Below are 25,359 nucleotides of genomic sequence, written 5' to 3' on the forward strand. Positions count from 1 at the left end.
CTACAAGCAGCAATATGATGGACCATGAAGCATCAGTTATAGTCTACAAGCAGCAATATGATGGACCATGAAGCATCAGTTATAGACTACAAGCAGCAATATGATGGACCATGAAGCATCAGTTATAGTCTACAAGCAGCAATATGATGGACCATGAAGCATCAGTTATAGACTACAAGCAGCAATATGATGGACCATGAAGCATCAGTTATAGTCTACAAGCAGCAATATGATGGACCATGAAGCATCAGTTATAGTCTACAAGCAGCAATATGATGGACCATGAAGCATCAGTTATAGTCTACAAGCAGCAATATGATGGACCATGAAGCATCAGTTATAGTCTACAAGCAGCAATATGATGGACCATGAAGCATCAGTTATAGTCTACAAGCAGCAATATGATGGACCATGAACCATCAGTTATAGTCTACAAGCAGCAATATGATGGACCATGAAGCATCAGTTATAGACTACAAGCAGCAATATGATGGACCATGAAGCATCAGTTATAGTCTACAAGCAGCAATATGATGGACCATGAAGCATCAGTTATAGTCTACAAGCAGCAATATGATGGACCATGAAGCATCAGTTGTAGGCTACAAGCAGCAATATGATGGACATAAAATAGCAGCAACCACAGCCTATATGTCCCATGATTTTCTAAAATGGTCTCATTACTTTAGTTTGCTATTTATCTCATATTAGGGCTGTGTTGCTATTGGGAGAGAAAAACAAGTGACTATAGCAGGTATTGAATCCCAGGTAAATAATCACTAGTCAGAACCTCAACCTTAGAATAAATGCATTATAAAAAATCACCTTAATATCTGATATTGCGAGTAAACAACCTCAGAATAGAAAAGACAGAGTACGTCTTCCAGCCCGTCAATAAATGACATCACACAACCCAGCAGTTGGCAAATCGCACATTTTACACCGGGATTTGAACCAGCCAACTTTAGGCCACAGGTCCAACTCCTTAGCCACTGGGTGAAAACCTGAGTTAATCTTGGGGAATAAACATGAGTTAATCTGCCAAAATGAAGACAAAACGCTTTAGAGACATACATGGTATCACTTGTTATACATAATTATTATACATAAATCATTGCCAAAAGCACAAGACATATATTATTAATGGATTGATCATATCAAATATCAAAACATTATTTATAGATTGATCCTATCAAACATCGAAACATTATTTTAACTACTCCAAAACAATTACATGTGGAGCAGGAACCACTGACTCACTGCATTATTCTATAGTATTATCAAGACACCTGCTGTTAACTCTTAACTACTTAGGACAGCTGCTGTTAACTCTTAACTACTTAGGACAGCTCACGAGGTGTCCTAAATATCTGCCGACTAGGTGGGACTAGAGACTTCATGCATAGTTACCCACCCACTTATACCCATACGTGTAAAATGTCTTTATTCTCAGCACTTATACGACCAATGTTCTACTCTGAGACACTGTGTGAACATGGTCCCAGATCTCAAAATATTGAATGTTTGTTTAACATAATAATAAAAAATGAATATTACTAATGTAATCCACTGTAAAGACTGGGTTTAGTTGATTGTGTTGCACTGCTCATGTCCGCGTTCTGGGACTGTCCGCGTCCCCGTACAGAACAGTCCGAGTCCCCGTTCGGTGTGGCGCCAAGCCGGTTACGCGCAGAGTGGACTGAGGTGATCTTGGGGAATAACGACAGAGTTTGTTTTAGTGTTGAGACACCGAAGTTTATTGTTCAATTGGCTTTTTTCTTTACGGTCAGGGACAGTATGAGTGTAGCCAGATCCTTTTCACTCTCTGTCCTTGTTTCATTTTGTGGTTCACCGGATTCATCATCGAGACGAGGGAAAGACGAACAACCTGCTAGCTAGTCGGTACAGCTCGGCAAGCTAGCTAGCTACTCTACCAGCAGCATCCTAGTTACCATAGCTACTCTACCAGCAGCATCCTAGTTACCATAGCTACCACTACATCATCACCGGCTGTCTGCATTTCTTGTGGACCGATGGAGCTCCCCGGTTGTTTCTTCCACCTGTTAAATCCCGGTGAGGCTTCTCCCTCTCTCGTTGACGGATGCTGGCTACCTCTGTCCGGTTCTCCTCTCTTCACTAGATGGACGGTAACTTTAGTGTTTAACCCCTCTGTGTCCAAGGACCGAACTTTTGAATATTATTTTCAGGGCGCCTCAATAGCAGGTATTGAACCCCGGGTAAATAATCACTAGTCAGAACCTCAACCTCAGTATACATTCATTATAAAAATCATCTTAATATCTGATATTGTGAGTAAACAACCTCGAAAGTGCGTCTTCCAGCCCTCCAATAAATTACATAATTCGAATCCTCCCGGTTAGTAAATTTACCTCAACATCCCCCGGAGAAGGCAGAGTAACGACACCAGCCTTTTAGCGGGGCTGACAGACTGACTACAACGCTCGCGACGCTAAATTGAATTTCGTCATAAAAAATGACACACTGCTCGCGCCATTAACTAACGTCTGGAAGTCAGTTCTATTTGTGAAACTCTTCTTATGTTTCCCCATCTGAGCTCAGAGTAGATGAGAGATGTAATGTTTGTCTCTGTTGTGTTGAAGACCAATCAAGCAGGAGAGACCAGCCTCCCCTGTTCCCAGCTGTGTGTCCATGAAGAGTGACTGGTCTATGGGTAAACCTATCAACTTTAGAGAGGGAGACTTTTCTACTGAACAAAGGTAAGAAGAACTCATGGGTCCTGGTCAGTGAGATAAACAACACTGTCTCTAGTCATTTCTCCTCCCATTTTCCCATTTATTGTTGTTGTTTTCATAATCCATAGGCTAATCATTGTCCATTTGCATAACAAAATATTAAACAAACACAACATTCCCTCCCTGTGTGTGTGTGTGTGTGTGTGTGTGTGTGTGTGTGTGTGTGTGTGTGTGTGTGTGTGTGTGTGTGTGTGTGTGTGTGTGTGTGTGTGTGTGTGTGTGTGTGTGTGTGTGTGTGTGTGTGTGTGTGTGTGTACTCCCTGGATGAGGAGATGTAATCTCATGTTTTGTCCACAGAAACCAACAGGAGAGATCAGAGTCAGAGATTCTCAGTGGTCAGTCTTCCCAGAGTCATCAAACAGACCTGGCCTCCATATTCAGTGTATGTGGTCCTGTTATGTACATTTGTTTTTGTTTACCTCAAGTAAAGTTGATCTGTCAATCATTTATTGTGTTAATGAGAAAGCATTTATTATCTTGCTTAACTTATTTACTTTATTTATGTCAGTTGCTTGAAGAGAAAATGATGACATTTGTGAAGAACGAGCTGAAGATGTTCAAGAGGATTCTTAGTCCAGAATTCCCAGAAGGCTTTGAGAGTCAGAAGCAGGACAAGGAAGTGGTGGACGCTGAAGATGAGAAGCAGGAGAGCAGTGCCAGAGAGGGGGCTCTGAAGATCACACTGCACATCCTGAGGAAAATGAACCAGAAGGAGCTTGCTGACACACTGGAGAAATGTAAGAGCTGTCTGCCTCATGTTGAATGGTGTTTTATAACATTTAAAAGCTGTAGCTAAAGTACAGCTAAAGTAGCTGTGTAACTCAATGATATTGTAGCAGCCTTAACACAACACCTAGTGACCTCATCAAGTAGCAGCAGGGATGTGTTGTGGTGATTAATTTAGAGACAACATTAATAATACCATCAATAATACCAATAATAATGTAATCAGTCACACCAGTCTGTAATGCATTATGAAAACATTTACACATTTATACAGTCAGTTAAGATAATAAATTATTATAATGTACAACTTTATAACAGTCCTTCAATACTGTAGGCATTAAAACAGACGTAATATTAATATCCTCTGTGTTATTTCTAGATTCAGATGAGCTTGCTGTGATTTGCCAACGTGAACTCAAATCTAATCTAAAGAAGAATTTTCAATGTGTATTTGAGGGGATCGCTAAACAAGGAAACCCAACACTTCTCAATAAGATCTACACAGAGCTCTACATCACAGAGGGTGGAACAGGAGAGGTCAATAATGAACATGAGCTGAGACAGATTGAGACAACAACCAGAAAACAAGCAAGACCAGAGACTGCAATCAAATGTAACGACATCTTCAAACCCTTAACTGGACAAGACAAACGTATCAGAACTGTGCTGACAAAGGGAGTCGCTGGCATTGGAAAAACAGTCTCTGTGCAGAAGTTCATTCTGGACTGGGCTGAAGGAAAAGCAAATCAGGATGTCCAATTTGTATTTTCATTCCCTTTTCGGGAGCTGAATTTGATGAAAGGGGACAAACACACTTTCATTGAACTTCTCAATCACTTCTCAATGGAAACCAAACAATCAGGAATCTCCATCTACAACAAGTACAATGTTCTGTTCATCTTTGATGGTCTGGATGAGTGCCGACTGCCCCTAGACTTCCAGAAGAACAAGATCTGTTGTGACGTCACAGAGTCAACCTCAGTGGATGTTCTGCTGACAAATCTCATCAAGGGAAATCTGCTTCCCTCTGCTCTCCTCTGGATAACTACCCGACCTGCAGCAGCCAATAAGATCCCTTCAGGGTGTGTTGACCAGGTGACAGAGGTACGAGGGTTCAATGACCCACAGAAGGAGGAGTACTTCAGGAAGAGATTCAGTGATGAGGACCTGGCCAGCAGAATCATCTCACACATAAAGACATCAAGGAGCCTCCACATCATGTGCCACATTCCAGTCTTCTGTTGGATTTCTGCTATAGTCCTTGAATACATGCTGAAACACAAGAGAGAAGAGATGCCCAAGACTCTGACTGAGATGTACACACACCTTGTGATGTTTTATACCAAACAGAAGAATGAAAAGTATCTTGGGAAAGAAGAGACAGGTCCACACTGGAATAAAGAGAGCATTCTGTCACTGGGAAAACTGGCTTTTCAGCAGCTTGTGAAGGGCAATCTGATTTTCTATGAAGAAGACCTGAAAGAGGCTGGCATTGATGTCAATGAAGCCTCAGTGTACTCAGGATTGTGCACACAGCTCTTTAAAGAGGAATGTGGGCTGTACCAGGACAAGGTGTACTGCTTTGTTCATCTGAGCATTCAGGAGTTTCTGGCTGCTGTATATGTGTTCCTCTCATTCATCAACAACAATGAGAATGTAATGGACAAACTGAGAACGACGTCCAGGAGCTTTTCTGTGAGGATCAAACAAAGGCGTAAAGTTACTTTCTACAAGAGTGCTGTGGATAAAGCTTTACAAAGTGAGACAGGAAACCTGGACCTTTTCCTCCGCTTCCTTCTGGGCCTCTCACTGGAGTCCAATCAGAAGCACTTACGAGGTCTACTAACAATGACAAGAAGTAGCTCACAGAGCCATGAAGAAACAGTCAAGTACATCAAGGAGAAGATCAGGGAGAATCCCTCTCCAGAGAGGAGCATCAATCTGTTCCACTGTCTGAATGAACTGAAGGACCATTCTCTAGTGGAGGAGATCCAAAGCTACCTGAGATCAGGAAGTCTCTCAAAACCCAACCTGTCACCTGGACAGTGGTCAGCTCTGGTCTTTGTGTTACTGACTTCAGAAAAGGAGCTGGATGTGTTTGACCTGAAGAAATACTCCAGATCAGAGGAAGGTCTTCTGAGGCTGCTGCCAGTGGTCAAAGCCTCCAGAGCTGTTCTGTGAGTAAATAAAATGACATATAAGAACTAATCATCAGGAAGAAATATTCAGTTTAGAGAAAAATATGTATTATAATATGTATAATACAGTGCCCTGCGAAAGTATTCGGCCCCCTTGAACTTTGCGACCTTTTGCCACATTTCAGGCTTCAAACATAAAGATATAAAACTGTATATTTTTGTGAAGAATCAACAACAAGTGGGACACAATCATGAAGTGGAACGACATTTATTGGATATTTCAAACTTTTTTAACAAATCAAAAACTGAAAAATTGGGCGTGCAAAATTATTCAGCCCCTTTACTTTCAGTGCAGCAAACTCTCTCCAGAAGTTCAGTGAGGATCTCTGAATGATCCAATGTTGACCTAAATGACTAATGATGATAAATACAATCCACCTGTGTGTAATCAAGTCTCCGTATAAATGCACCTGATAGTCTCAGAGGTCTGTTAAAAGCACAGAGAGCATCATGAAGAACAAGGAACACACCAGGCAGGTCCGAGATACTGTTGTGAAGAAGTTTAAAGCCGGATTTGGATACAAAAAGATTTCCCAAGCTTTAAACATCCCAAGGAGCACTGTGCAAGCGATAATATTGAAATGGAAGGAGTATCAGACCACTGCAGATCTACCAAGACCTTGCCGTCCCTCTAAACTTTCAGCTCATACAAGAAGAAGACTGATCAGAGATGCAGCCAAGAGGCCCATGATCACTCTGGATGAACTGCAGAGATCTACAGCTGAGGTGGGAGACTCTGTCCATAGGACAACAATCAGTCGTATATTGCACAAATCTGGCCTTTATGGAAGAGTGGCAAGAAGAAAGCTATTTCTTAAAGATATCCATAAAAAGTGTTGTTTAAAGTTTGCCACAAGCCACCTGGGAGACACATCAAACATGTGGAAGAAGGTGCTCTGGTCAGATGAAACCAAAATTGAACTTTTTGGCAACAATGCAAAACGTTATGTTTGGCGTAAAAGCAACACAGCTCATCACCCTGAACACACCATCCCCACTGTCAAACATGGTGGTGGCAGCATCATGGTTTGGGCCTGCTTTTCTTCAGCAGGGAAGAGGGTTAAAATTGATGGGAAGATGGATGGAGCCAAATACAGGACCATTCTGGAAGAAAACCTGATGGAGTCTGCAAAAGACCTGAGACTGGGACAGAGATTTGTCTTCCAACAAGACAATGATCCAAAACATAAAGCAAAATCTACAATGGAATGGTTCAAAAATAAACATATCCAGGTGTTAGAATGGCCAAGTCAAAGTCCAGACCTGAATCCAATCGAGAATCTGTGGAAAGAACTGAAAACTGCTGTTCACAAATGCTCTCCATCCAACCTCACTGAGCTCGAGCTGTTTTGCAAGGAGGAATGGGAAAAAATGTCAGTCTCTCGATGTGCAAAACTGATAGAGACATACCCCAAGCGACTTACAGCTGTAATCTCAGCAAAAGGTGGCGCTACAAAGTATTAACTTAAGGGGGCTGAATAATTTTGCACACCCAATTTTTCAGCTTTTGATTTGTTAAAAAAGTTTGAAATATCCAATAAATGTTGTTCCACTTCATGATTGTGTCCCACTTGTTGTTGATTCTTCACAAAAAAAATACAGTTTTATATCTTTATGTTTGAAGCCTGAAATTTGGCAAAAGGTCGCAAAGTTCAAGGGGGCCGAATACTTTCGCAAGGCACTGTATATTATTTTGAAAAACATATTGAATAAATTCATTGATTTTCACATCTGTATAACAATATGACCATACAATTCTAGGAGACGGAAGATGAATCTATATGTTGTTTGGGAGAATTAACCAAATGCATCTGCCATTGTCCTTCTACACTACTGGTGTTAAATTAACAGTGTGTTTGTGAAGTCATGATGATCTCTTTGTCAGGCTGTCAGGCTGTGGAGTCACAGAGGAAGGCTGTGCTTCTCTGGTCTCAGCGCTGAGGTCAAACCCCTCACACCTGAGAGAGCTGGATCTGAGTAACAATGACCTGAAGGATTCAGGAGTGAAGCTGCTCTCTGCTGGACTGGGGAATCCCCACTGTAAACTGGAGACTCTGAGGTCAGTATTATCAGATATGAAAGCATTTGAAAAGTCGTAATTATTCGGTTATATTCACTTATAGTGTATTAAAGTAGTCATACGTTTAGTATTTGGTCCCATATTCCATGCCTGCAGTGATTACATCAAGCTTGTGATTCTACTAACTTGTTGAATTAATTAGCAGTTTGTCTTGGTTGTGTTTTGGATGTTTTCCTAATAGAAACTGAATGGTGAATAATGTCCTGTCATTTTGGAGTCACTTCACTTGTATTGTCAGTAAGAATAGAAGATGTTTCTGAACACTTCTACATTCATGTGGATGCTACTATGATGATGAATAATCAGGAATGAATCGAGAATAATGATGAATGAGAAAGTTACAGAGGCACAAAGATCAGACCCCTCTGTTATTGGTAATGGTGAGAGGTTAGCATGTTTTGTTGTAGCCTCTGTTATTGGTAATGGTGAGAGGTTAGCATGTTTTGTTGTAGCCTCTGTTATTGGTAATGGTGAGAGGTTAGCATGTTTTGTTGTAGCCTCTGTTATTGGTAATGGTGAGAGGTTAACATGTTTTGTTGTAGCCTCTGTTATTGGTAATGGTGAGAGGTTAGCATGTTTTGTTGTAGTCTCTGTTATTGGTAATGGTGAGAGGTTAGCATGTTTTGTTGTAGTCTCTGTTATTGGTAATGGTGAGAGGTTAGCATGTTTTGTTGTAGTCTCTGTTATTGGTAATGGTGAGAGGTTAGCATGTTTTGTTGTAGTCTCTGTTATTGGTAATGGTGAGAGGTTAGCATGTTTTGTTGTAGTCTCTGTTATTGGTAATGGTGAGAGGTTAGCATGCTTTGTTGTAGTCTCTGTTATTGGTAATGGTGAGAGGTTAGCATGTTTTGTTGTAGTCTCTGTTATTGGTAATGGTGAGAGGTTAGCATGTTTTGTTGTAGTCTCTGTTATTGGTAATGGTGAGAGGTTAGCATGTTTTGTTGTAGTCTCTGTTATTGGTAATGGTGAGAGGTTAGTCATGTTTTGTTGTAGCCTCTGTTTTGTTGTAGTCTCATTTTTTTCAGGTTGAATCTTTGTTGTAGTCTTTTATTGGTAATGGTGAGAGGTTAGCATGTTTTGTTGTATTTATTATTGTTTAGAAACATGTTTTGTTGTACTCTCTGTTAGAATGGTGAAAGGTTAGCATGTTTTGTTGTATCCTCTGTTATTGGTAATGGTGCAAGGTTAACACAAACAAAAACTCTGTTAAAACAAATGGTGAAAGGTTAGCATGTTTTGTTGTAGTCTCTGTTATTGGTAAAAAACTAGCATGTTTTTTGACTATTTTAATACAGGTTAGCATGTTTTGTTGAATTGGTTCATGTTTTGTTGTAGACTTCTGTTATTGGTAATGGTGAGAGGTTAGAAACATGTTTTGTTTTAGTCTTTTATTGGTAATGGTGAGAGGTTACAGTCTTGTCTTAAAATAACCTCAAATTAAAGGTGACATTATAAACTGTCATTGGTCATATGAAGGTTACATTTGTTCAAATCCAAAATGTTGGAGAATAGAGCCACATTTTTGTTAGCTTCACTGTCTAAATAGATATTTGTTGTAGGACTGTATTGGTAATGGTGAAGGTTACATGTTTTGTTGATACCTCACTGTTAAATAGAGGTTATGGTGTGGACTGTATCACTCATTTTTTTCATGAATCTTACATTATTTTTCTAAATCTGATCCTCACTGTCTAAATAGATATGGTGTAGACTGTATACTCAATACAATCTAAATCTGATACCTCACTGTCTAAATAGATATGGTGTGGACTGTATACTCAATACAATCTAAATCTGATACCTCACTGTCTAAATAGATATGGTGTGGACTGTATACTCAATACAATCTAAATCTGATTCCTCGACAAAAAAACTAATTTTTTGACTATTTTAATCACTATGTCTAAATAGATATGGTGTTTTAGGACTGTATACTCAATACAATCTAAATCTGATACCTCACTGTCTAAATAGATATGGTGAGGACTGTATACTCAATACAATCTAAATCTGATACCTCACTGTCTAAATAGATATGGTGTGGACTGTATACTCAATACAATCTAAATCTGATTCCTCACTGTCTAAATAGATATGGTGTGGACTGTATACTCAATACAATCTAAATCTGATACCTCACTGTCTAAATAGATATGATGTGGACTGTATACTCAATACAATCTAAATCTGATTCCTCACTGTCTAAATAGATATGGTGTGGACTGTATACTCAATACAATCTAAATCTGATACCTCACTGTCTAAATAGATATGGTGTGGACTGTATACTCAATACAATCTAAATCTGATACCTCACTGTCTAAATAGATATGGTGTGGACTGTATACTCAATACAATCTAAATCTGATACCTCACTGTCTAAATAGATATGGTGTGGACTGTATACTCAATACAATCTAAATCTGATTCCTCACTGTCTAAATATATATGGTGTGGACTGTATACTCAATACAATCTAAATCTGATAACTCACTGTCTAAATAGATATGGTGTGGACTGTATACTCAATACAATCTAAATCTGATACCTCACTGTCTAAATAGATATGGTGTGGACTGTATACTCAATACAATCTAAATCTGATTCCTCACTGTCTGTCTTCTGACTGATACTGATTTTTAAACTGGTCTGGTCAGTCTACTATAATATTTGTACTATACATGTTTCTATCTGCAGGCAATACTTTGATCATTTGTCATTTTTTATGATGATACACTATTTTACGAATAGATATGGAAGGTTTCAGGACACTGATATATCTGAATATGTTGACAAAATAGACTGCAACTATTTTCACCACCAAAGAATAGCAGTGTGATTTTAATCTGATTTGACTCTTTGCAGGCTGTCAGGCTGTCTAGTCACAGAGGAAGGCTGTGCTTCTCTGGTCTCAGCTCTGGAGTCAAACCCCTCACACCTGAGAGAGCTGGATCTGAGTAACAATGACCTGAAGGATTCAGGAGTGAAGCTGCTCTCTGCTGGACTGGAGGATCCACACTGTAAACTGGAGATTCTGAGGTCAGTATTATCAGATATGAAAGCACTTTAATAATGTAGTTCTCCCATTTGAAAAAGTCGTAATTACTCTGAAACATTCACTTATAGTGTATTAAAGTAGTCATAAGTTTAGTATTTGGTCCCATATTCCATGCCTGCAGTGATTACATCAAGCTTGTGATTCTACTAACTTGTTGAATTAATTAGCAGTTTGTCTTGGTTGTGTTTTAGATGTTTTCCTAATAGAAACTGAATGGTGAATAATGTCCTGTCATTTTGGAGTCACTTCACTTGTATTGTCAGTAAGAATAGAAGATGTTTCTGAACACTTCTACATTCATGTGGATGCTACTATGATGATGAATAATCAGGAATGAATCGAGAATAATGATGAATGAGAAAGTTACAGAGGCACAAAGATCAGACCCCCTCTGTTATTGGTAATGGTGAGAGGTTAGCATGTTTTGTTGTAGCCTCTGTTATTGGTAATGGTGAGAGGTTAGTATGTTTTGTTGTATCCTCTGTTATTGGTAATGGTGAGAGGTTAGCATGTTTTGTTGTAGTCTCTGTTATTGGTAATGGTGAGAGGTTAGCATGTTTTGTTGTAGTCTCTGTTATTGGTAATGGTGAGAGGTTAGCATGTTTTGTTGTAGTCTCTGTTATTGGTAATGGTGAGAGGTTAGCATGTTTTGTTGTAGCCTCTGTTATTGGTAATGGTGAGAGGTTAGCATGTTTTGTTGTAGCCTCTGTTATTGGTAATGGTGAGAGGTTAGCATGTTTTGTTGTAGTCTCTGTTATTGGTAATGGTGAGAGGTTAGCATGTTTTGTTGTAGCCTCTGTTATTGGTAATGGTGAGAGGTTAGCATGTTTTGTTGTATCCTCTGTTATTGGTAATGGTGAGAGGTTAGCATGTTTTGTTGTAGCCTCTGTTATTGGTAATGGTGAGAGGTTAGCATGTTTTGTTGTAGCCTGTTATTGGTAATGGTGAGAGGTTAGCATCTTTTGTTGTAGCCTCTGTTATTGGTAATGGTGAGAGGTTAGCATCTTTTGTTGTAGCCTCTGTTATTGGTAATGGTGAGAGGTTAGCATGTTTTGTTGTAGCCTCTGTTATTGGTAATGGTGAGAGGTTAGCATGTTTTGTTGTAGCCTCTGTTATTGGTAATGGTGAGAGGTTAGCATGTTTTGTTGTAGCCTCTGTTATTGGTAATGGTGAGAGGTTAGCATGTTTTGTTGTAGCCTCTGGTATTGGTAATGGTGAGAGGTTAGCATCTTTTGTTGTAGCCTCTGTTATTGGTAATGGTGAGAGGTTAGCATGTTTTGTTGTAGCCTCTGTTATTGGTAATGGTGAGAGGTTAGTATGTTTTGTTGTAGTCTCTGTTATTGGTAATGGTGAGAGGTTACCATGTTTTGTTGTAGCCTCTGTTATTGGTAATGGTGAGAGGTTAGCATGTTGTTGTAGTCTCTGTTATTGGTAATGGTGAGAGGTTACATGTTTTGTTGTAGTCTCTGTTATTTAATGGTGAGAGGTTAGCATGCTTTGTTGTAGTCTCTGTTATTGGTAATGGTGAGAGGTTAGCATGTTTTGTTGTAGTCTCTGTTATTGGTAATGGTGAGAGGTTACCATGTTTTGTTGTAGTCTCTGTTATTGGTAATGGTGAGAGGTTACCATGTTTTGTTGTAGCCTCTGTAACTTTCTCACTCATGTTTTTTTTCATGAATCTTTCATTATTTTTCTTAATCATGGCATCATCAGGATACATTTATTATTGTTTAGAAACATGTTATCTACTCTCTGAGACAGAAAAGTACTCCACTCATCATCCACCATTTTATTATTGGGCAAAACACAACCAAAAACACAACCAAAACAAACTGCAATGCAACCAACGAGTTTACGACAAAAAAACTAATTTTTTGACTATTTTAATACACTATGTGTGAATTGTTCAGAATACTTAAGACTTCTTCAAATGGGGAGACTAGAAACATAAATTGTTTTAATTTTTAATAGTGAAACACTTGTCTTAAAATAACCTCAAATTAAAGGTGACATTATAAACTGTCATGTCATATGAAACATTTGACCTCAAATCCAAAATGTTGGAGAATAGAGCCACATTTGAAATGTTAGCTCCACTGTCTAAATAGATATGGTGTGGACTGTATACTCAATACAATCTAAATCTGATTCCTCACTGTCTAAATAGATATGGTGTGGACTGTATACTCAATACAATCTAAATCTGATTCCTCACTGTCTAAATAGATATGGTGTGGACTGTATACTCAATACAATCTAAATCTGATACCTCACTGTCTAAATAGATATGGTGTGGACTGTATACTCAATACAATCTAAATCTGATACCTCACTGTAAATAGATATGGTGTGGACTGTATACTCAATACAATCTAAATCTGATACCTCACTGTCTAAATAGATATGGTGAGGACTGTATACTCAATACAATCTAAATCTGATACCTCACTGTCTAAATAGATATGGTGAGGACTGTATACTCAATACAATCTAAATCTGATACCTCACTGTCTAAATAGATATGGTGTGGACTGTATACTCAATACAATCTAAATCTGATTCCTCACTGTCTAAATAGATATGGTGTGGACTGTATACTCAATACAATCTAAATCTGATACCTCACTGTCTAAATAGATATGGTGTGGACTGTATACTCAATACAATCTAAATCTGATACCTCACTGTCTAAATAGATATGGTGTGGACTGTATACTCAATACAATCTAAATCTGATACCTCACTGTCTAAATAGATATGGTGTGGACTGTATACTCAATACAATCTAAATCTGATACCTCACTGTCTAAATAGATATGGTGTGGACTGTATACTCAATACAATCTAAATCTGATACCTCACTGTCTAAATAGATATGGTGTGGACTGTATACTCAATACAATCTAAATCTGATTCCTCACTGTCTAAATAGATATGGTGTGGACTGTATACTCAATACAATCTAAATCTGATACTCACTGTCTAAATAGATATGGTGTGGACTGTATACTCAATACAATCTAAATCTGATACCTCACTGTCTAAATAGATATGGTGTGGACTGTATACTCAATACAATCTAAATCTGATTATTCACTGTCTGTCTTCTGACTGATACTGCTTTTTAAACTGGTCTGGTCAGTCTACTCAAATATTTGTACTATACATGTTTCTATCTGCAGGCAATACTTTGATCATTTGTCATTTTTTATGATGATACACTATTTTACGAATAGATATGGAAGGTTTCAGGACACTGATATATCTGAATATGTTGACAAAATAGACTGCAACTATTTTCACCACCAAAGAATAGCAGTGTGATTTTAATCTGATTTGACTCTTTGCAGGCTGTCAGGCTGTCTAGTCACAGAGGAAGGCTGTGCTTCTCTGGTCTCAGCTCTGGAGTCAAACCCCTCACACCTGAGAGAGCTGGACCTGAGCTACAATCACCCAGGAAACTCAGGAGTCAGACTGCTCTCTGCTGGACTGGAGGATCCACACTGCAGACTGGAGAAACTCAAGTATGTAGAGGGTTTATGTCAATGTTCATAGCAGACATGTTTGACTTATCAGGCTGGTTAAGACAAACATTCTGACCACCACTTGGACAAAGTTATATGCTGAATGTGTGTGTGTGTGTGTGTCCTGTATCTGTCCATTCTGTTTGGCCATTGTGTGTGTCCTTTCACACAATGGACTCACTGAACACACATAGGACACCAACAGGGACACACACACACACACACACTGGACACACATAGGACACCAACAGGACACACACACACACACACACACACACACACACACACACACACACACACACACACACATGTTTTGTTGCACACACACACACACACACACACACACACACACACACACACACACAATACACAATATGTTGCTCATTACCTTCCACAGCAATAATCGTTTCACCACAGGGGTGTTGTGGTTAACTAACTAAATATTATGTTAATTTTCACATATCAATCACAATTAAAACTTAATTGTCCTTCTACACTACTGGTGTTAAATTAACAGTGTGTTTGTGAAGTCATGATGATCTCTTTGTCAGGCTGTCAGGCTGTGGAGTCACAGAGGAAGGCTGTGCTTCTCTGGTCTCAGCTCTGAGGTCAAACCCCTCACACCTGAGAGCGCTGGATCTGAGTAACAATGACCTGAAGGATTCAGGAGTGAAGCTGCTCTCTGCTGGACTGGGGAATCCCCACTGTAAACTGGAGACTCTGAGGTCAGTATTATCAGATATGAAAGCATTTGAAAAGTCGTAATTATTCGGTTATATTCACTTATAGTGTGTTAAAGTAGTCATACGTTTAGTATTTGGTCCCATATTCCAAGCCTGCAGTGATTACATCAAGCTTGTGATTCTAATAACTTGTTGAATTAATTTGCAGTTTGTCTTGGTTGTGTTTTAGATGTTTTCCTAATAGAAACTGAATGGTGAATAATGTCCTGTCATTTTGGAGTCACTTCACCTGTATTGTCAGTAAGAATAGAAGATGTTTCTGAACACTTCTAGCCACTGTTATTGGTAATTAGGTTAGCATGTTTTGTTGTAATGGTGAGGTTAGGTTTGCATGTTTTGTTGTAGCCTCTGTTATTGGTAATGGTGAGAGGTTAGCATGTTTTGTTGTAGCCTCTGTTATTGGTAATGGTGAGAGGTTAGCATGTTTTGTTGTATCCTCTGTTATTGATAATGGTGAGAGGTTAGCATGTTTTGTTGTAGTCTCTGTTATTGGTAATGGTGAGAGGTTAGCATGTTTTGTTGTAGTCTCTGTTATTGGTAATGGTGAGAGGTTAGCATGTTTTGTTGTAGTCTCTGTTATTGGTAATTGTGAGAGGTTAGCATGTTTTGTTGTAGTCTCTGTTATTGGTAATGGTGAGAGATTGGCATGTTTTGTTGTAGCCTCTGTTATTGGTAATGGTGAGAGGTTAGCATGTTTTGTTGTAGCCTCTGTTATTGGTAATGGTGAGAGGTTAGCATGTTTTGTTGTTTCCTCTGTTATTGGTAATGGTGAGAGGTTAGCATGTTTTGTTGTTTCCTCTGTTATTGGTAATGGTGAGAGGTTAGCATGTTTTGTTGTATCCTCTGTTATTGGTAATGGTGAGCAGTTAGTATGTTTTGTTGTAGCCTCTGTTATTGGTAATGGTGAGAGGTTAGCATGTGTTGTTGTATCCTCTGTTATTGGTAATGGTGAGCAGGTTAGTATGTTTTGTTGTAGCCTCTGTTATTGGTAATGGTGATGGTGAGGTTAGCATGTTTTGTTGTTTTGTAATTGTTATCCTCTGTTATTGGTAATGGTGAGCAGTTAGTATGTTTTGTTGTAGCCTCTGTTATTGGTAATGGTGAGCAGTTAGTATGTTTTGTTGTAGCCTCTGTTATTGGTAATGGTGAGAGGTTAGCATGTTTTGTTGTATCCTCTGTTATTTGTAATGGTGAGCAGTTAGTATGTTTTGTTGTAGCCTCTGTTATTGGTAATGGTGAGAGGTTAACATGTTTTGTTGTTTCCTCTGTTATTGGTAATGGTGAGAGGTTAGCATGCTTTGTTGTATCCTCTGTTATTGGTAATGGTGAGAGGTTATGTTTTGTTGTAGCCTCTGTTATTGGTAATGGTGTAGTCTCTGTTATTGGTAATTAGTATGTTTTGTTGTAGTCTCTGTTATTGGTAATGGTGAGAGGTTAGCATGTTTTGTTGTAGTCTCTGTTATTGGTAATGGTGAGAGGTTAACATGTTTTGTTGTTTCCTCTGTTATTGGTAATGGTGAGAGGTTAGCATGTTTTGTTGTAGCCTCTGTTATTGGTAATGGTGAGAGGTTAGCATGTTTTGTTGTTTCCTCTGTTATTGGTAATGGTGAGAGGTTAGTATGTTTTGTTGTAGCCTCTGTTATTGGTAATGGTGAGAGGTTAGCATGTTTTGTTGTTCCTCTGTTATTGGTAATGGTGAGAGGTTAGCATGTTTTGTTGTAGTCTCTGTTATTGGTAATGGTGAGAGGTTAGCATGTTTTGTTGTAGTCTCTGTTAGGTTGCATGTTTAATGTCTCTGTGAGAGGTTAGCATGTTTTGTTGTAGCCTCTGTTATTGGTAATGGTGAGAGGTTAGCATGTTTTGTTGTAGTCTCTGTTATTGGTAATGGTGAGAGGTTAGCATGTTTTGTTGTTTCCTCTGTTATTGGTAATGGTGAGAGGTTAGCATGTTTTGTTGTAGCCTCTGTTATTGGTAATGGTGATGGTCAGGTTAGCATGTTTTGTTGTTTCCTCTGTTATTGGTAATGGTGAGAGGTTAGCATGTTTTGTTGTAGCCTCTGTTATTGGTAATGGTGAGAGGTTAGCATGTTTTGTTGTTTCCTCTGTTATTGGTAATGGTGAGAGGTTAGCATGTTTTGTTGTTTCCTCTGTTATTGGTAATGGTGAGAGGTAGCAGCATGTTTTGTTGTTTCCTCTGTTATTGGTAATGGTGAGAGGTCAGCATGTTTTGTTGTTTCCTCTCTGTTATTGGTAATGGTGAGAGGTTAGCATGTTTTGTTGTTTCCTCTGTTATTGGTAATGGTGAGAGGTCAGCATGTTTTGTTGTTTCCTCTGTTATTGGTAATGGTGAGAGGTCAGCATGTTTTGTTGTTTCCTCTGTTATTGGTAATGGTGAGCAGTAATTAGGTAGCATGTTTTGTTGTAGCCTCTGTTATTGGTAATGGTGAGATTGGTAGCATGTTTTGTTGTTTCCTCTGTTATTGGTAATGGTGAGAGGTTAACATGTTTTGTTGTAGCCTCTGTTATTGGTAATGGTGAGAGGTTAGCATGTTTTGTTGTTTCCCTTGTTATTGGTAATGGTGAGAGGTTAGCATGTTTTGTTGTATCCTCTGTTATTGGTAATGGTGAGAGGTTAGCATGTTTTGTTGTATCCTCTGTTATTGGTAATGGTGAGAGGTTAACATGTTTTGTTGTAGCCTCTGTTATTGGTAATGGTGAGAGGTTAGCATGTTTTGTTGTATCCTCTGTAGCATGTTTTGTTGTATCCTCTATTGGTAATGGTGAGAGGTTACATGTTTTGTTGTAGCCTCTGTTATTGGTAATGGTGAGAGGTTAGCATGTTTTGTTGTAGTCTCTGTTATTGGTAATGGTGAGAGGTTAGCATGTTTTGTTGTAGCCTCTGTTATTGGTAATGGTGAGAGGTTAGCCTCTGTTATTGGTAATGGTGTTTTGTTTTGTTGTCCTCTGTTATTGGTAATGGTGAGAGGTTAGTGTGTTTTGTTGTAGCCTCTGTTATTGGTAATGGTGAGAGGTTAGCATGTTTTGTTGTTTCCTCTGTTATTGGTAATGGTGAGAGGTTAGCATGTTTTGTTGTAGCCTCTGTTATTGGTAATGGTGAGAGGTTAGTATGTTTTGTTGTAGCCTCTGTTATTGGTAATGGTGAGAGGTTAGCATGTTTTGTTGTAGTCTCTGTTATTGGTAATGGTGAGAGGTTAGCATGTTTTGTTGTAAGCCTCTGTTATTGGTAATGGTGAGAGGTTAGCATGTTTTGTTGTAGCCTCTGTTATTGGTAATGGTGAGAGGTTAGCATGTTTTGTTGTAGTCCTCTGTTATTGGTAATGGTGAGAGGTCAGCATGTTTTGTTGTTTCCTCTGTTATTGGTAATGGTGAGAGGTCAGCATGTTTTGTTGTTTCCTCTGTTATTGGTAATGGTGAGAGGTTAGCATGTTTTGTTGTAGTCTCTGTTATTGGTAATGGTGAGTGGTTAGCATGTTTTGTTGTAGCCTTTGTTATTGGTAATGGTGAGAGGTTAGCATGTTTTGTTGTTTCCTCTGTTATTGGTAATGGTGAGAGGTTAGCATATTTTGTTGTAGTCTCTGTTATTGGTAATGGTGAGTGGTTAGCATGTTTTGTTGTAGCCTTTGTTATTGGTAATGGTGAGAGGTTAGCATGTTTTGTTGTAACCTCTGTTATTGGTAATGGTGAGAGGTTAGCATGTTTTGTTGTAACCTCTGTTATTGGTAATGGTGAGAGGTTAGCATGTTTTGTTGTATCCTCTGTTATTGGTAATGGTGAGAGGTTAGCATGTTTTGTTGTAGCCTTTGTTATTGGTAATGGTGAGAGGTTAGCATGTTTTGTTGTAACCTCTGTTATTGGTAATGGTGAGAGGTTAGCATGTTTTGTTGTTTCCTCTGTTATTGGTAATGGTGAGAGGTTAGCATGTTTTGTTGTTTCCTCTGTTATTGGTAATGGTGAGAGGTTAGCATGTTTTGTTGTTTCCTCTGTTATTGGTAATGGTGAGAGGTTAGCATGTTTTGTTGTTTCCTCTGTTATTGGTAATGGTGAGAGGTTAGCATGTTTTGTTGTTTCCTCTGTTATTGGTAATGGTGAGAGGTTAGCATGTTTTGTTGTAACCTCTGTTATTGGTAATGGTGAGAGGTTAGCATGTTTTGTTGTAACCTCTGTTATTGGTAATGGTGAGAGGTTAGCATGTTTTGTTGTTTCCTCTGTTATTGGTAATGGTGAGAGGTTAGCATGTTTTGTTGTTTCCTCTGTTATTGGTAATGGTGAGAGGTTAGCATGTTTTGTTGTTTCCTCTGTTATTGGTAATGGTGAGAGGTCAGCATGTTTTGTTGTTTCCTCTGTTATTGGTAATGGTGAGAGGTCAGCATGTTTTGTTGTTTCCTCTGTTATTGGTAATGGTGAGAGGTTAGTATGTTTTGTTGTAGCCTCTGTTATTGGTAATGGTGAGAGGTTAGTGTGTTTTGTTGTAGTCTCTGTTATTGGTAATGGTGAGAGGTTAGTGTGTTTTGTTGTAGTCTCTGTTATTGGTAATGGTGAGAGGTTAGTGTGTTTTGTTGTAGTCTCTGTTATTGGTAATGGTGAGAGGTTAGTGTGTTTTGTTGTAGCCTCTGTTATTGGTAATGGTGAGAGGTTAGTGTGTTTTGTTGTAGTCTCTGTTATTGGTAATGGTGAGAGGTTAGCATGTTTTGTTGTTTCCTCTGTTATTGGTAATGGTGAGAGGTCAGCATGTTTTGTTGTTTCCTCTGTTATTGGTAATGGTGAGAGGTTAGCATGTTTTGTTGTAACCTCTGTTTTGGTAATGGTGAGAGGTTAGCCTCTGTTATTGGTAATGGTGAGAGGTTAGCATGTTTTGTTTTGTTGTAAGCATGTTTTGTTGTAGCCTTTGTTATTGGTAATGGTGAGAGGTTAGCATGTTTTGTTGTATCCTCTGTTATTGGTAATGTTTTGGTGAGAGGTTAGCATGTTTTGTTGTTTCCTCTGTTATTGGTAATGGTGAGAGGTTAGCATGTTTTGTTGTAACCTCTGTTATTGGTAATGGTGAGAGGTTAGCATGTTTTGTTGTTTCCTCTGTTATTGGTAATGGTGAGAGGTTAGCATGTTTTGTTGTTTCCTCTGTTATTGGTAATGGTGAGAGGTTAGCATGTTTTGTTGTTTCCTCTGTTATTGGTAATGGTGAGAGGTTAGCATGTTTTGTTGTAACCTCTGTTATTGGTAATGGTGAGAGGTTAGCATGTTTTGTTGTTTCCTCTGTTATTGGTAATGGTGAGAGGTTAGCATGTTTTGTTGTTTCCTCTGTTATTGGTAATGGTGAGAGGTTAGCATGGTGAGAGGTTAGCATGTTTTGTTGTTTCCTCTGTTATTGGTAATGGTGAGAGGTTAGCATGTTTTGTTGTTTCCTCTGTTATTGGTAATGGTGAGAGGTTAGCATGTTTTGTAATTGTTTCCTCTGTTATTGGTAATGGTGAGAGGTTAGCATGTTTTGTTGTTTCCTCTGTTATTGGTAATGGTGAGAGGTTAGCATGTTTTGTTGTTTCCTCTGTTATTGGTAATGGTGAGAGGTTAGCATGTTTTGTTGTTTCCTCTGTTATTGGTAATGGTGAGAGGTTAGCATGTTTTGTTGTTTCCTCTGTTATTGGTAATGGTGAGAGGTTAGCATGTTTTGTTGTTTCCTCTGTTATTGGTAATGGTGAGAGGTTAGCATGTTTTGTTGTTTCCTCTGTTATTGGTAATGGTGAGAGGTTAGCATGTTTTGTTGTTTCCTCTGTTATTGGTAATGGTGAGAGGTTAGCAGGTTAGCATTTTGTTGTTTCCTCTGTTTTGGTAATGGTGAGAGGTTAGCATGTTTTGTTGTCGTCTCTAACTTTCTCACTCATTATTATTCATGATTCTTTCATTATTTTTCTTAATCATGGCATCATCAGGATTCATTTATTATTGTTTAGAAACATGTTATCTACTCTCTGAGACAGAAAAGTACTCCACTCATCATCCACCATTTTATTATTGGGCAAAACACAACCAAAAACACAACCAAAACAAACTGCAAATGCAACCAACGAGTTTACGACAAAAAAACTAATTTTTGACTATTTTAATACACTATGAGTGAATTGTTTATAATATTTAAGACTTCTTCAAATTGGGAGACTGGAAACATGAATTGTTTTCATTTTTAATACTGAAACACATATGTCTTAACTTCTTGCGTCGAGCCATCCCGGATCCGGTATCGTGACTACAGCCTCAAGCTCATTACCATAACGCAACGTTAACTATTCATGAAATTCACAAATGAAATGAAATTAATCTATTTGCTTTCAAGCTTAGCCTTTTGTTAACAACACTGTCATCTCAGATTTTCAAAATATACTTTTGAACCATAGCTAAACAAGCATTTGTGTAACAGTATTGATAGCCTAGCATAGGATTATGCCTGTCTTTCAGCATGCAACATTTTCACAAAAACCAGAAAAGGATTCAAATAAAATCATTTGCCTTTGAAGAACTTCAGATGTTTTCAATGAGGAGACTCTCAGTTAGATAGCAAATGTTCCGTTTTTACAAAAAAATATTATTTGTGTCGACTAATCGCTCCGTTTTGTTCATCACGTTTGGGTAAAAAAAAAAAAAAAAAATGTAAGTCATTAAAACGCAAACTTTTTTCCAAAATAACTCCATAATATCGACAGAAACATGGCAAACCGATGTTTAGAATCAATCCTCAATGTGTTTTTCACATATCTATCGACGATAAAATCCTTCGTGGCAGTTGATTTTCTCTTCTGAAGAAATGGAATGCGCATGGACCTACAGATTACGCAATAATTTCGACACAGGACACCGGGCGGGACACCAGGTAAATGTAGTCTCTTATGGTCAATCTTCCAATGATATGCCTACAAACACGTCACAATGCTGCAGACACCTTGGAGAAACGACACAAAGGGCAGGCTCATTCCTGGCGCATTGACAGCCATATAAGGAGACATTGGAACACAGCGCCTTCAGAATCTGGGGCATTTCCAGTATGAAACTTCATCTTGGTTTCGCCTGTAGCATTAGTTCTGGGGCACTCACAGATAATATCTTTGCAGTTTTGGAGACGTCAGAGTTTTGTCTTTCCAAGGCTGTCAATTCCATGCATAGTCGAGCATCTTTAAGAGAGAAAATATTGCGCTTAAAACGGGCACGTCTTTTTATCCAATAATGACATAGCGCCCCCATAGGTTTAAGAGGTTAAAATATCCTCAAATTAAAGGTGACATTATAAACTGTCATGTCATATGAAACATTTGACCTCAAATCCAAAATGTTGGAGAATAGAGCCACATTTTAAATGTTAGCTTCACTGTCTAAATAGATATGGTGTGGACTGTATACTCAATACAATCTAAATCTGATACCTCACTGTCTAAATAGATATGGTGTGGACTGTATACTCAATACAATCTAAATCTGATACCTCACTGTCTAAATAGATATGGTGTGGACTGTATACTCAATACAATCTAAATCTGATACCTCACTGTCTAAATAGATATCTAAATCTGATTCCTCACTGTCTAAATAGATATGCTGTGGACTGTATACTCAATACAATCTAAATACCTCACTGTCTAAATAGATATGGTGTGGACTGTATACTCAATACAATCTAAATCTGATACCTCACTGTCTAAATAGATATGGTGTGGACTGTCAATACAATCTAAATCTGAACCTACTGTCTAAATAGATATGCTGTGGACTGTATACTCAATACAATCTAAATCTGATACCTCACTGTCTAAATAGATATGGTGTGGACTGTATACTCAATACAATCTAAATCTGATTCCTCACTGTCTAAATAGATATGGTGTGGACTGTATACTCAATACAATCTAAATCTGATACCTCACTGTCTAAATAGATATGTTGTGGACTGTATACTCAATACAGTCTAAATCTGATACCTCACTGTCTAAATAGATATGGTGTGGACTGTATACTCAATACAATCTAAATCTGATACCTCACTGTCTAAATAGATATGGTGTGGACTGTATACTCAATACACTGTCTAAATCTGATACCTCACTGTCTAAATAGATATGGTGTGGACTGTATACTCAATACAATCTAAATCTGATACCTCACTGTCTAAATAGATATGGTGTGGACTGTATACTCAATACAATCTAAATCTGATACCTCACTGTCTAAATAGATATGTATACTCAATACAATCTAAATCTGATACCTCACTGATCAATACAATCTAAATCTGATACCTCACTGTCTAAATAGATATGGTGTGGACTGTATACTCAATACAATCTAAATCTGATACCTCACTGTCTAAATAGATATGGTGTGGACTGTATACTCAATACAATCTAAATCTGATACCTCACTGTCTGTCTTCTGACTGATACTGATATTTTAAACTGGTCTGGTCAGTCTACTATAATATTTGTACTATACATGTTTCTATCCTCAGGTAATGATTTGATCATTTGTCATTTTTAATGATGATACATTATTTTATGAATAGATATGGCAGGTTTCAGGACACTGATATATCTGAATATGTTGAAAAAATATACTGCCACTATTTTCACCACCAAATAATATCAGTGTGATTTAAATATGATTTGACTCTTTGCAGGCTGTCAGGCTGTCTAGTCACAGAGGAAGGCTGTGCTTCTCTGGTCTCAGCTCTGAGGTCAAACCCCTCACACCTGAGAGAGCTGGACCTGAGCTACAATCACCCAGGAGACTCAGGAGTCAGACTGCTCTCTGCTGGACTGGATCCACACTGCAGACTGGAGAAACTCAAGTATGTAGAGGGTTTATGTCAATGTTCATATCAGACATGTTGGACTTATCAGGCTGGTTAAGACAAACATTCTGACCACCACTTGGACAAAGTTATATATATGTGTGTGTGTGTGTCTCCAGTGTGTGTGTGTCTCCAGTGTGTGTGTGTGTCTCCAGTGTGTGTGTGTCCAGTGTGTCCAGTGTGTCCTGTGTGTGTGTCCAGTGTGTCCTCTGTGTGTGTCCAGTGTGTGTGTGTGTGTGTGTCCAGTGTGTCCTGTGTGTGTGTGTGTGTGTCAGTGTGTCTAGTGTGTGTGTGTGTGTGTGTGTGTGTGTGTGTGTGTGTGTGTGTGTGTGTGTGTGTGTGTGTGTGTGTGTGTGTGTGTGTCTAGTGTGTGTCTAGTGTGTCCTGTGTGTGTGTGTGTGTCTAGTGTGTCCAGTGTGTCCAGTGTGTGTGTGTCACCAGTGTGTGTGTGTGTGGCCAGTGTGTGTGTGTCAAAGTGTGTGTGTGTGTTGTGTGTGTGTGTGTGTGTGTGTGTGTGTGTGTGTGTGTGTGTGTGTGTCACCAGTGTGTGTGTGTGTGTCACCAGTGTGTGTATGTGTGTGTTTCCTGTGTGTGTGTTTCCTATGTGTGTGTGTGTGTGTGTGTCTCAGTGTGTGTGTGTGTCTCCAGTGTGTGTGTGTCTCAGTGTGTGTGTGTGTCTCCAGTGTGTGTGTGTCTCCTGTGTGTGTGTGTGTGTGTTTCCTGTGTGTGTATGTGTGTCTCCAGTGTGTGTAACATGTGTCTCCAGTGTGTGTGTGTGTGTGTGTTTCCTGTGTGTGTGTGTTTCCTGTGTGTGTGTGTGTGTGTGTCTGTGTGTGTGTGTGTGTGTCTGTGTGTGTCTGTGTGTGTCTGTGTGTGTCTGTGTGTGTATATCCCTCAATGACTGTCTGTTCTTCTGCTTACCGCTACAGTGTGGAACATGGTGGAGAGAACAGAATGAAACCTGGGATTAGAAAATGTGAGTGTTGACTGCTGTGAAGAATATGACTAAGAATAAGTCTTAATTCAAGTTAAGTCAAAGTCAAAGACCAACATCATTACTGACTTGGTCATATTAAATATCAGCTGTAGTTCTACAGAAGCAGAAATCAGGGACACCAAAGTTTAAAAAGTTGCTTTGACAATGTGTGTGTGTGTGTGTGTGTGTGTGTGTGTGTGTGTGTGTGTGTGTGTGTGTGTGTGTGTGTGTGTGTGTGTGTGTAATTAATGTGACTAAGTGTGTTTTATATTACCATACAGTATAACATATGATCATTCAACAAGTCTCAAGTTACCTTAACTTCTCCTTTTGATACCTAGAAACATCTACATTAAATGAATTAGTGAAAAGTGAGTTAACATTCTAATGTGAATGATGATGATTTCTAATATTGTGTCTGGTTTCATCCATC

The 25,359-nt window shown here is 38.7% G+C and overlaps 1 protein-coding gene and 1 long non-coding RNA gene across 27 annotated transcripts in view; one reads left to right on the forward strand and one right to left on the reverse strand.

Moving 5' to 3' along the window:
* The window catches only part of LOC127924148 (NACHT, LRR and PYD domains-containing protein 12-like), a 38,918-nt gene that overhangs the window by 13,015 nt on the left and 544 nt on the right, over window positions 1-25,359 (forward strand). Inside the window, exons 2-11 of one of the 26 annotated variants that reach the window (XM_052508591.1) lie at window positions 2,622-2,738; window positions 3,072-3,156; window positions 3,283-3,511; window positions 3,880-5,677; window positions 7,584-7,757; window positions 10,644-10,817; window positions 14,187-14,360; window positions 14,912-15,085; window positions 23,777-23,947; window positions 24,880-24,926. In XM_052508591.1, coding sequence (XP_052364551.1) covers window positions 2,622-2,738; window positions 3,072-3,156; window positions 3,283-3,511; window positions 3,880-5,677; window positions 7,584-7,757; window positions 10,644-10,817; window positions 14,187-14,360; window positions 14,912-15,085; window positions 23,777-23,947; window positions 24,880-24,926 — 3,143 coding nt within the window. The remainder of the gene's footprint in view (window positions 1-2,621; window positions 2,739-3,071; window positions 3,157-3,282; window positions 3,512-3,879; window positions 5,678-7,583; window positions 7,758-10,643; window positions 10,818-14,186; window positions 14,361-14,911; window positions 15,086-23,776; window positions 23,948-24,879; window positions 24,927-25,359) is intronic. The other 25 variants (XM_052508597.1, XM_052508592.1, XM_052508596.1 and 22 more) reach the window with 25 other exon arrangements.
* On the reverse strand, window positions 9,484-10,605 carry LOC127924150 (uncharacterized). The gene is made up of 3 exons (XR_008116932.1): window positions 10,327-10,605; window positions 9,796-10,090; window positions 9,484-9,638 (listed from the first exon to the last, which is right to left on the reverse strand). It is a non-coding gene; the product is annotated as an uncharacterized LOC127924150 (long non-coding RNA).

Source organism: Oncorhynchus keta, unplaced genomic scaffold (assembly GCF_023373465.1).
Source record: "Oncorhynchus keta strain PuntledgeMale-10-30-2019 unplaced genomic scaffold, Oket_V2 Un_contig_3733_pilon_pilon, whole genome shotgun sequence".
In the NCBI taxonomy this organism is placed as follows: Eukaryota; Metazoa; Chordata; class Actinopteri; order Salmoniformes; family Salmonidae; genus Oncorhynchus; species Oncorhynchus keta.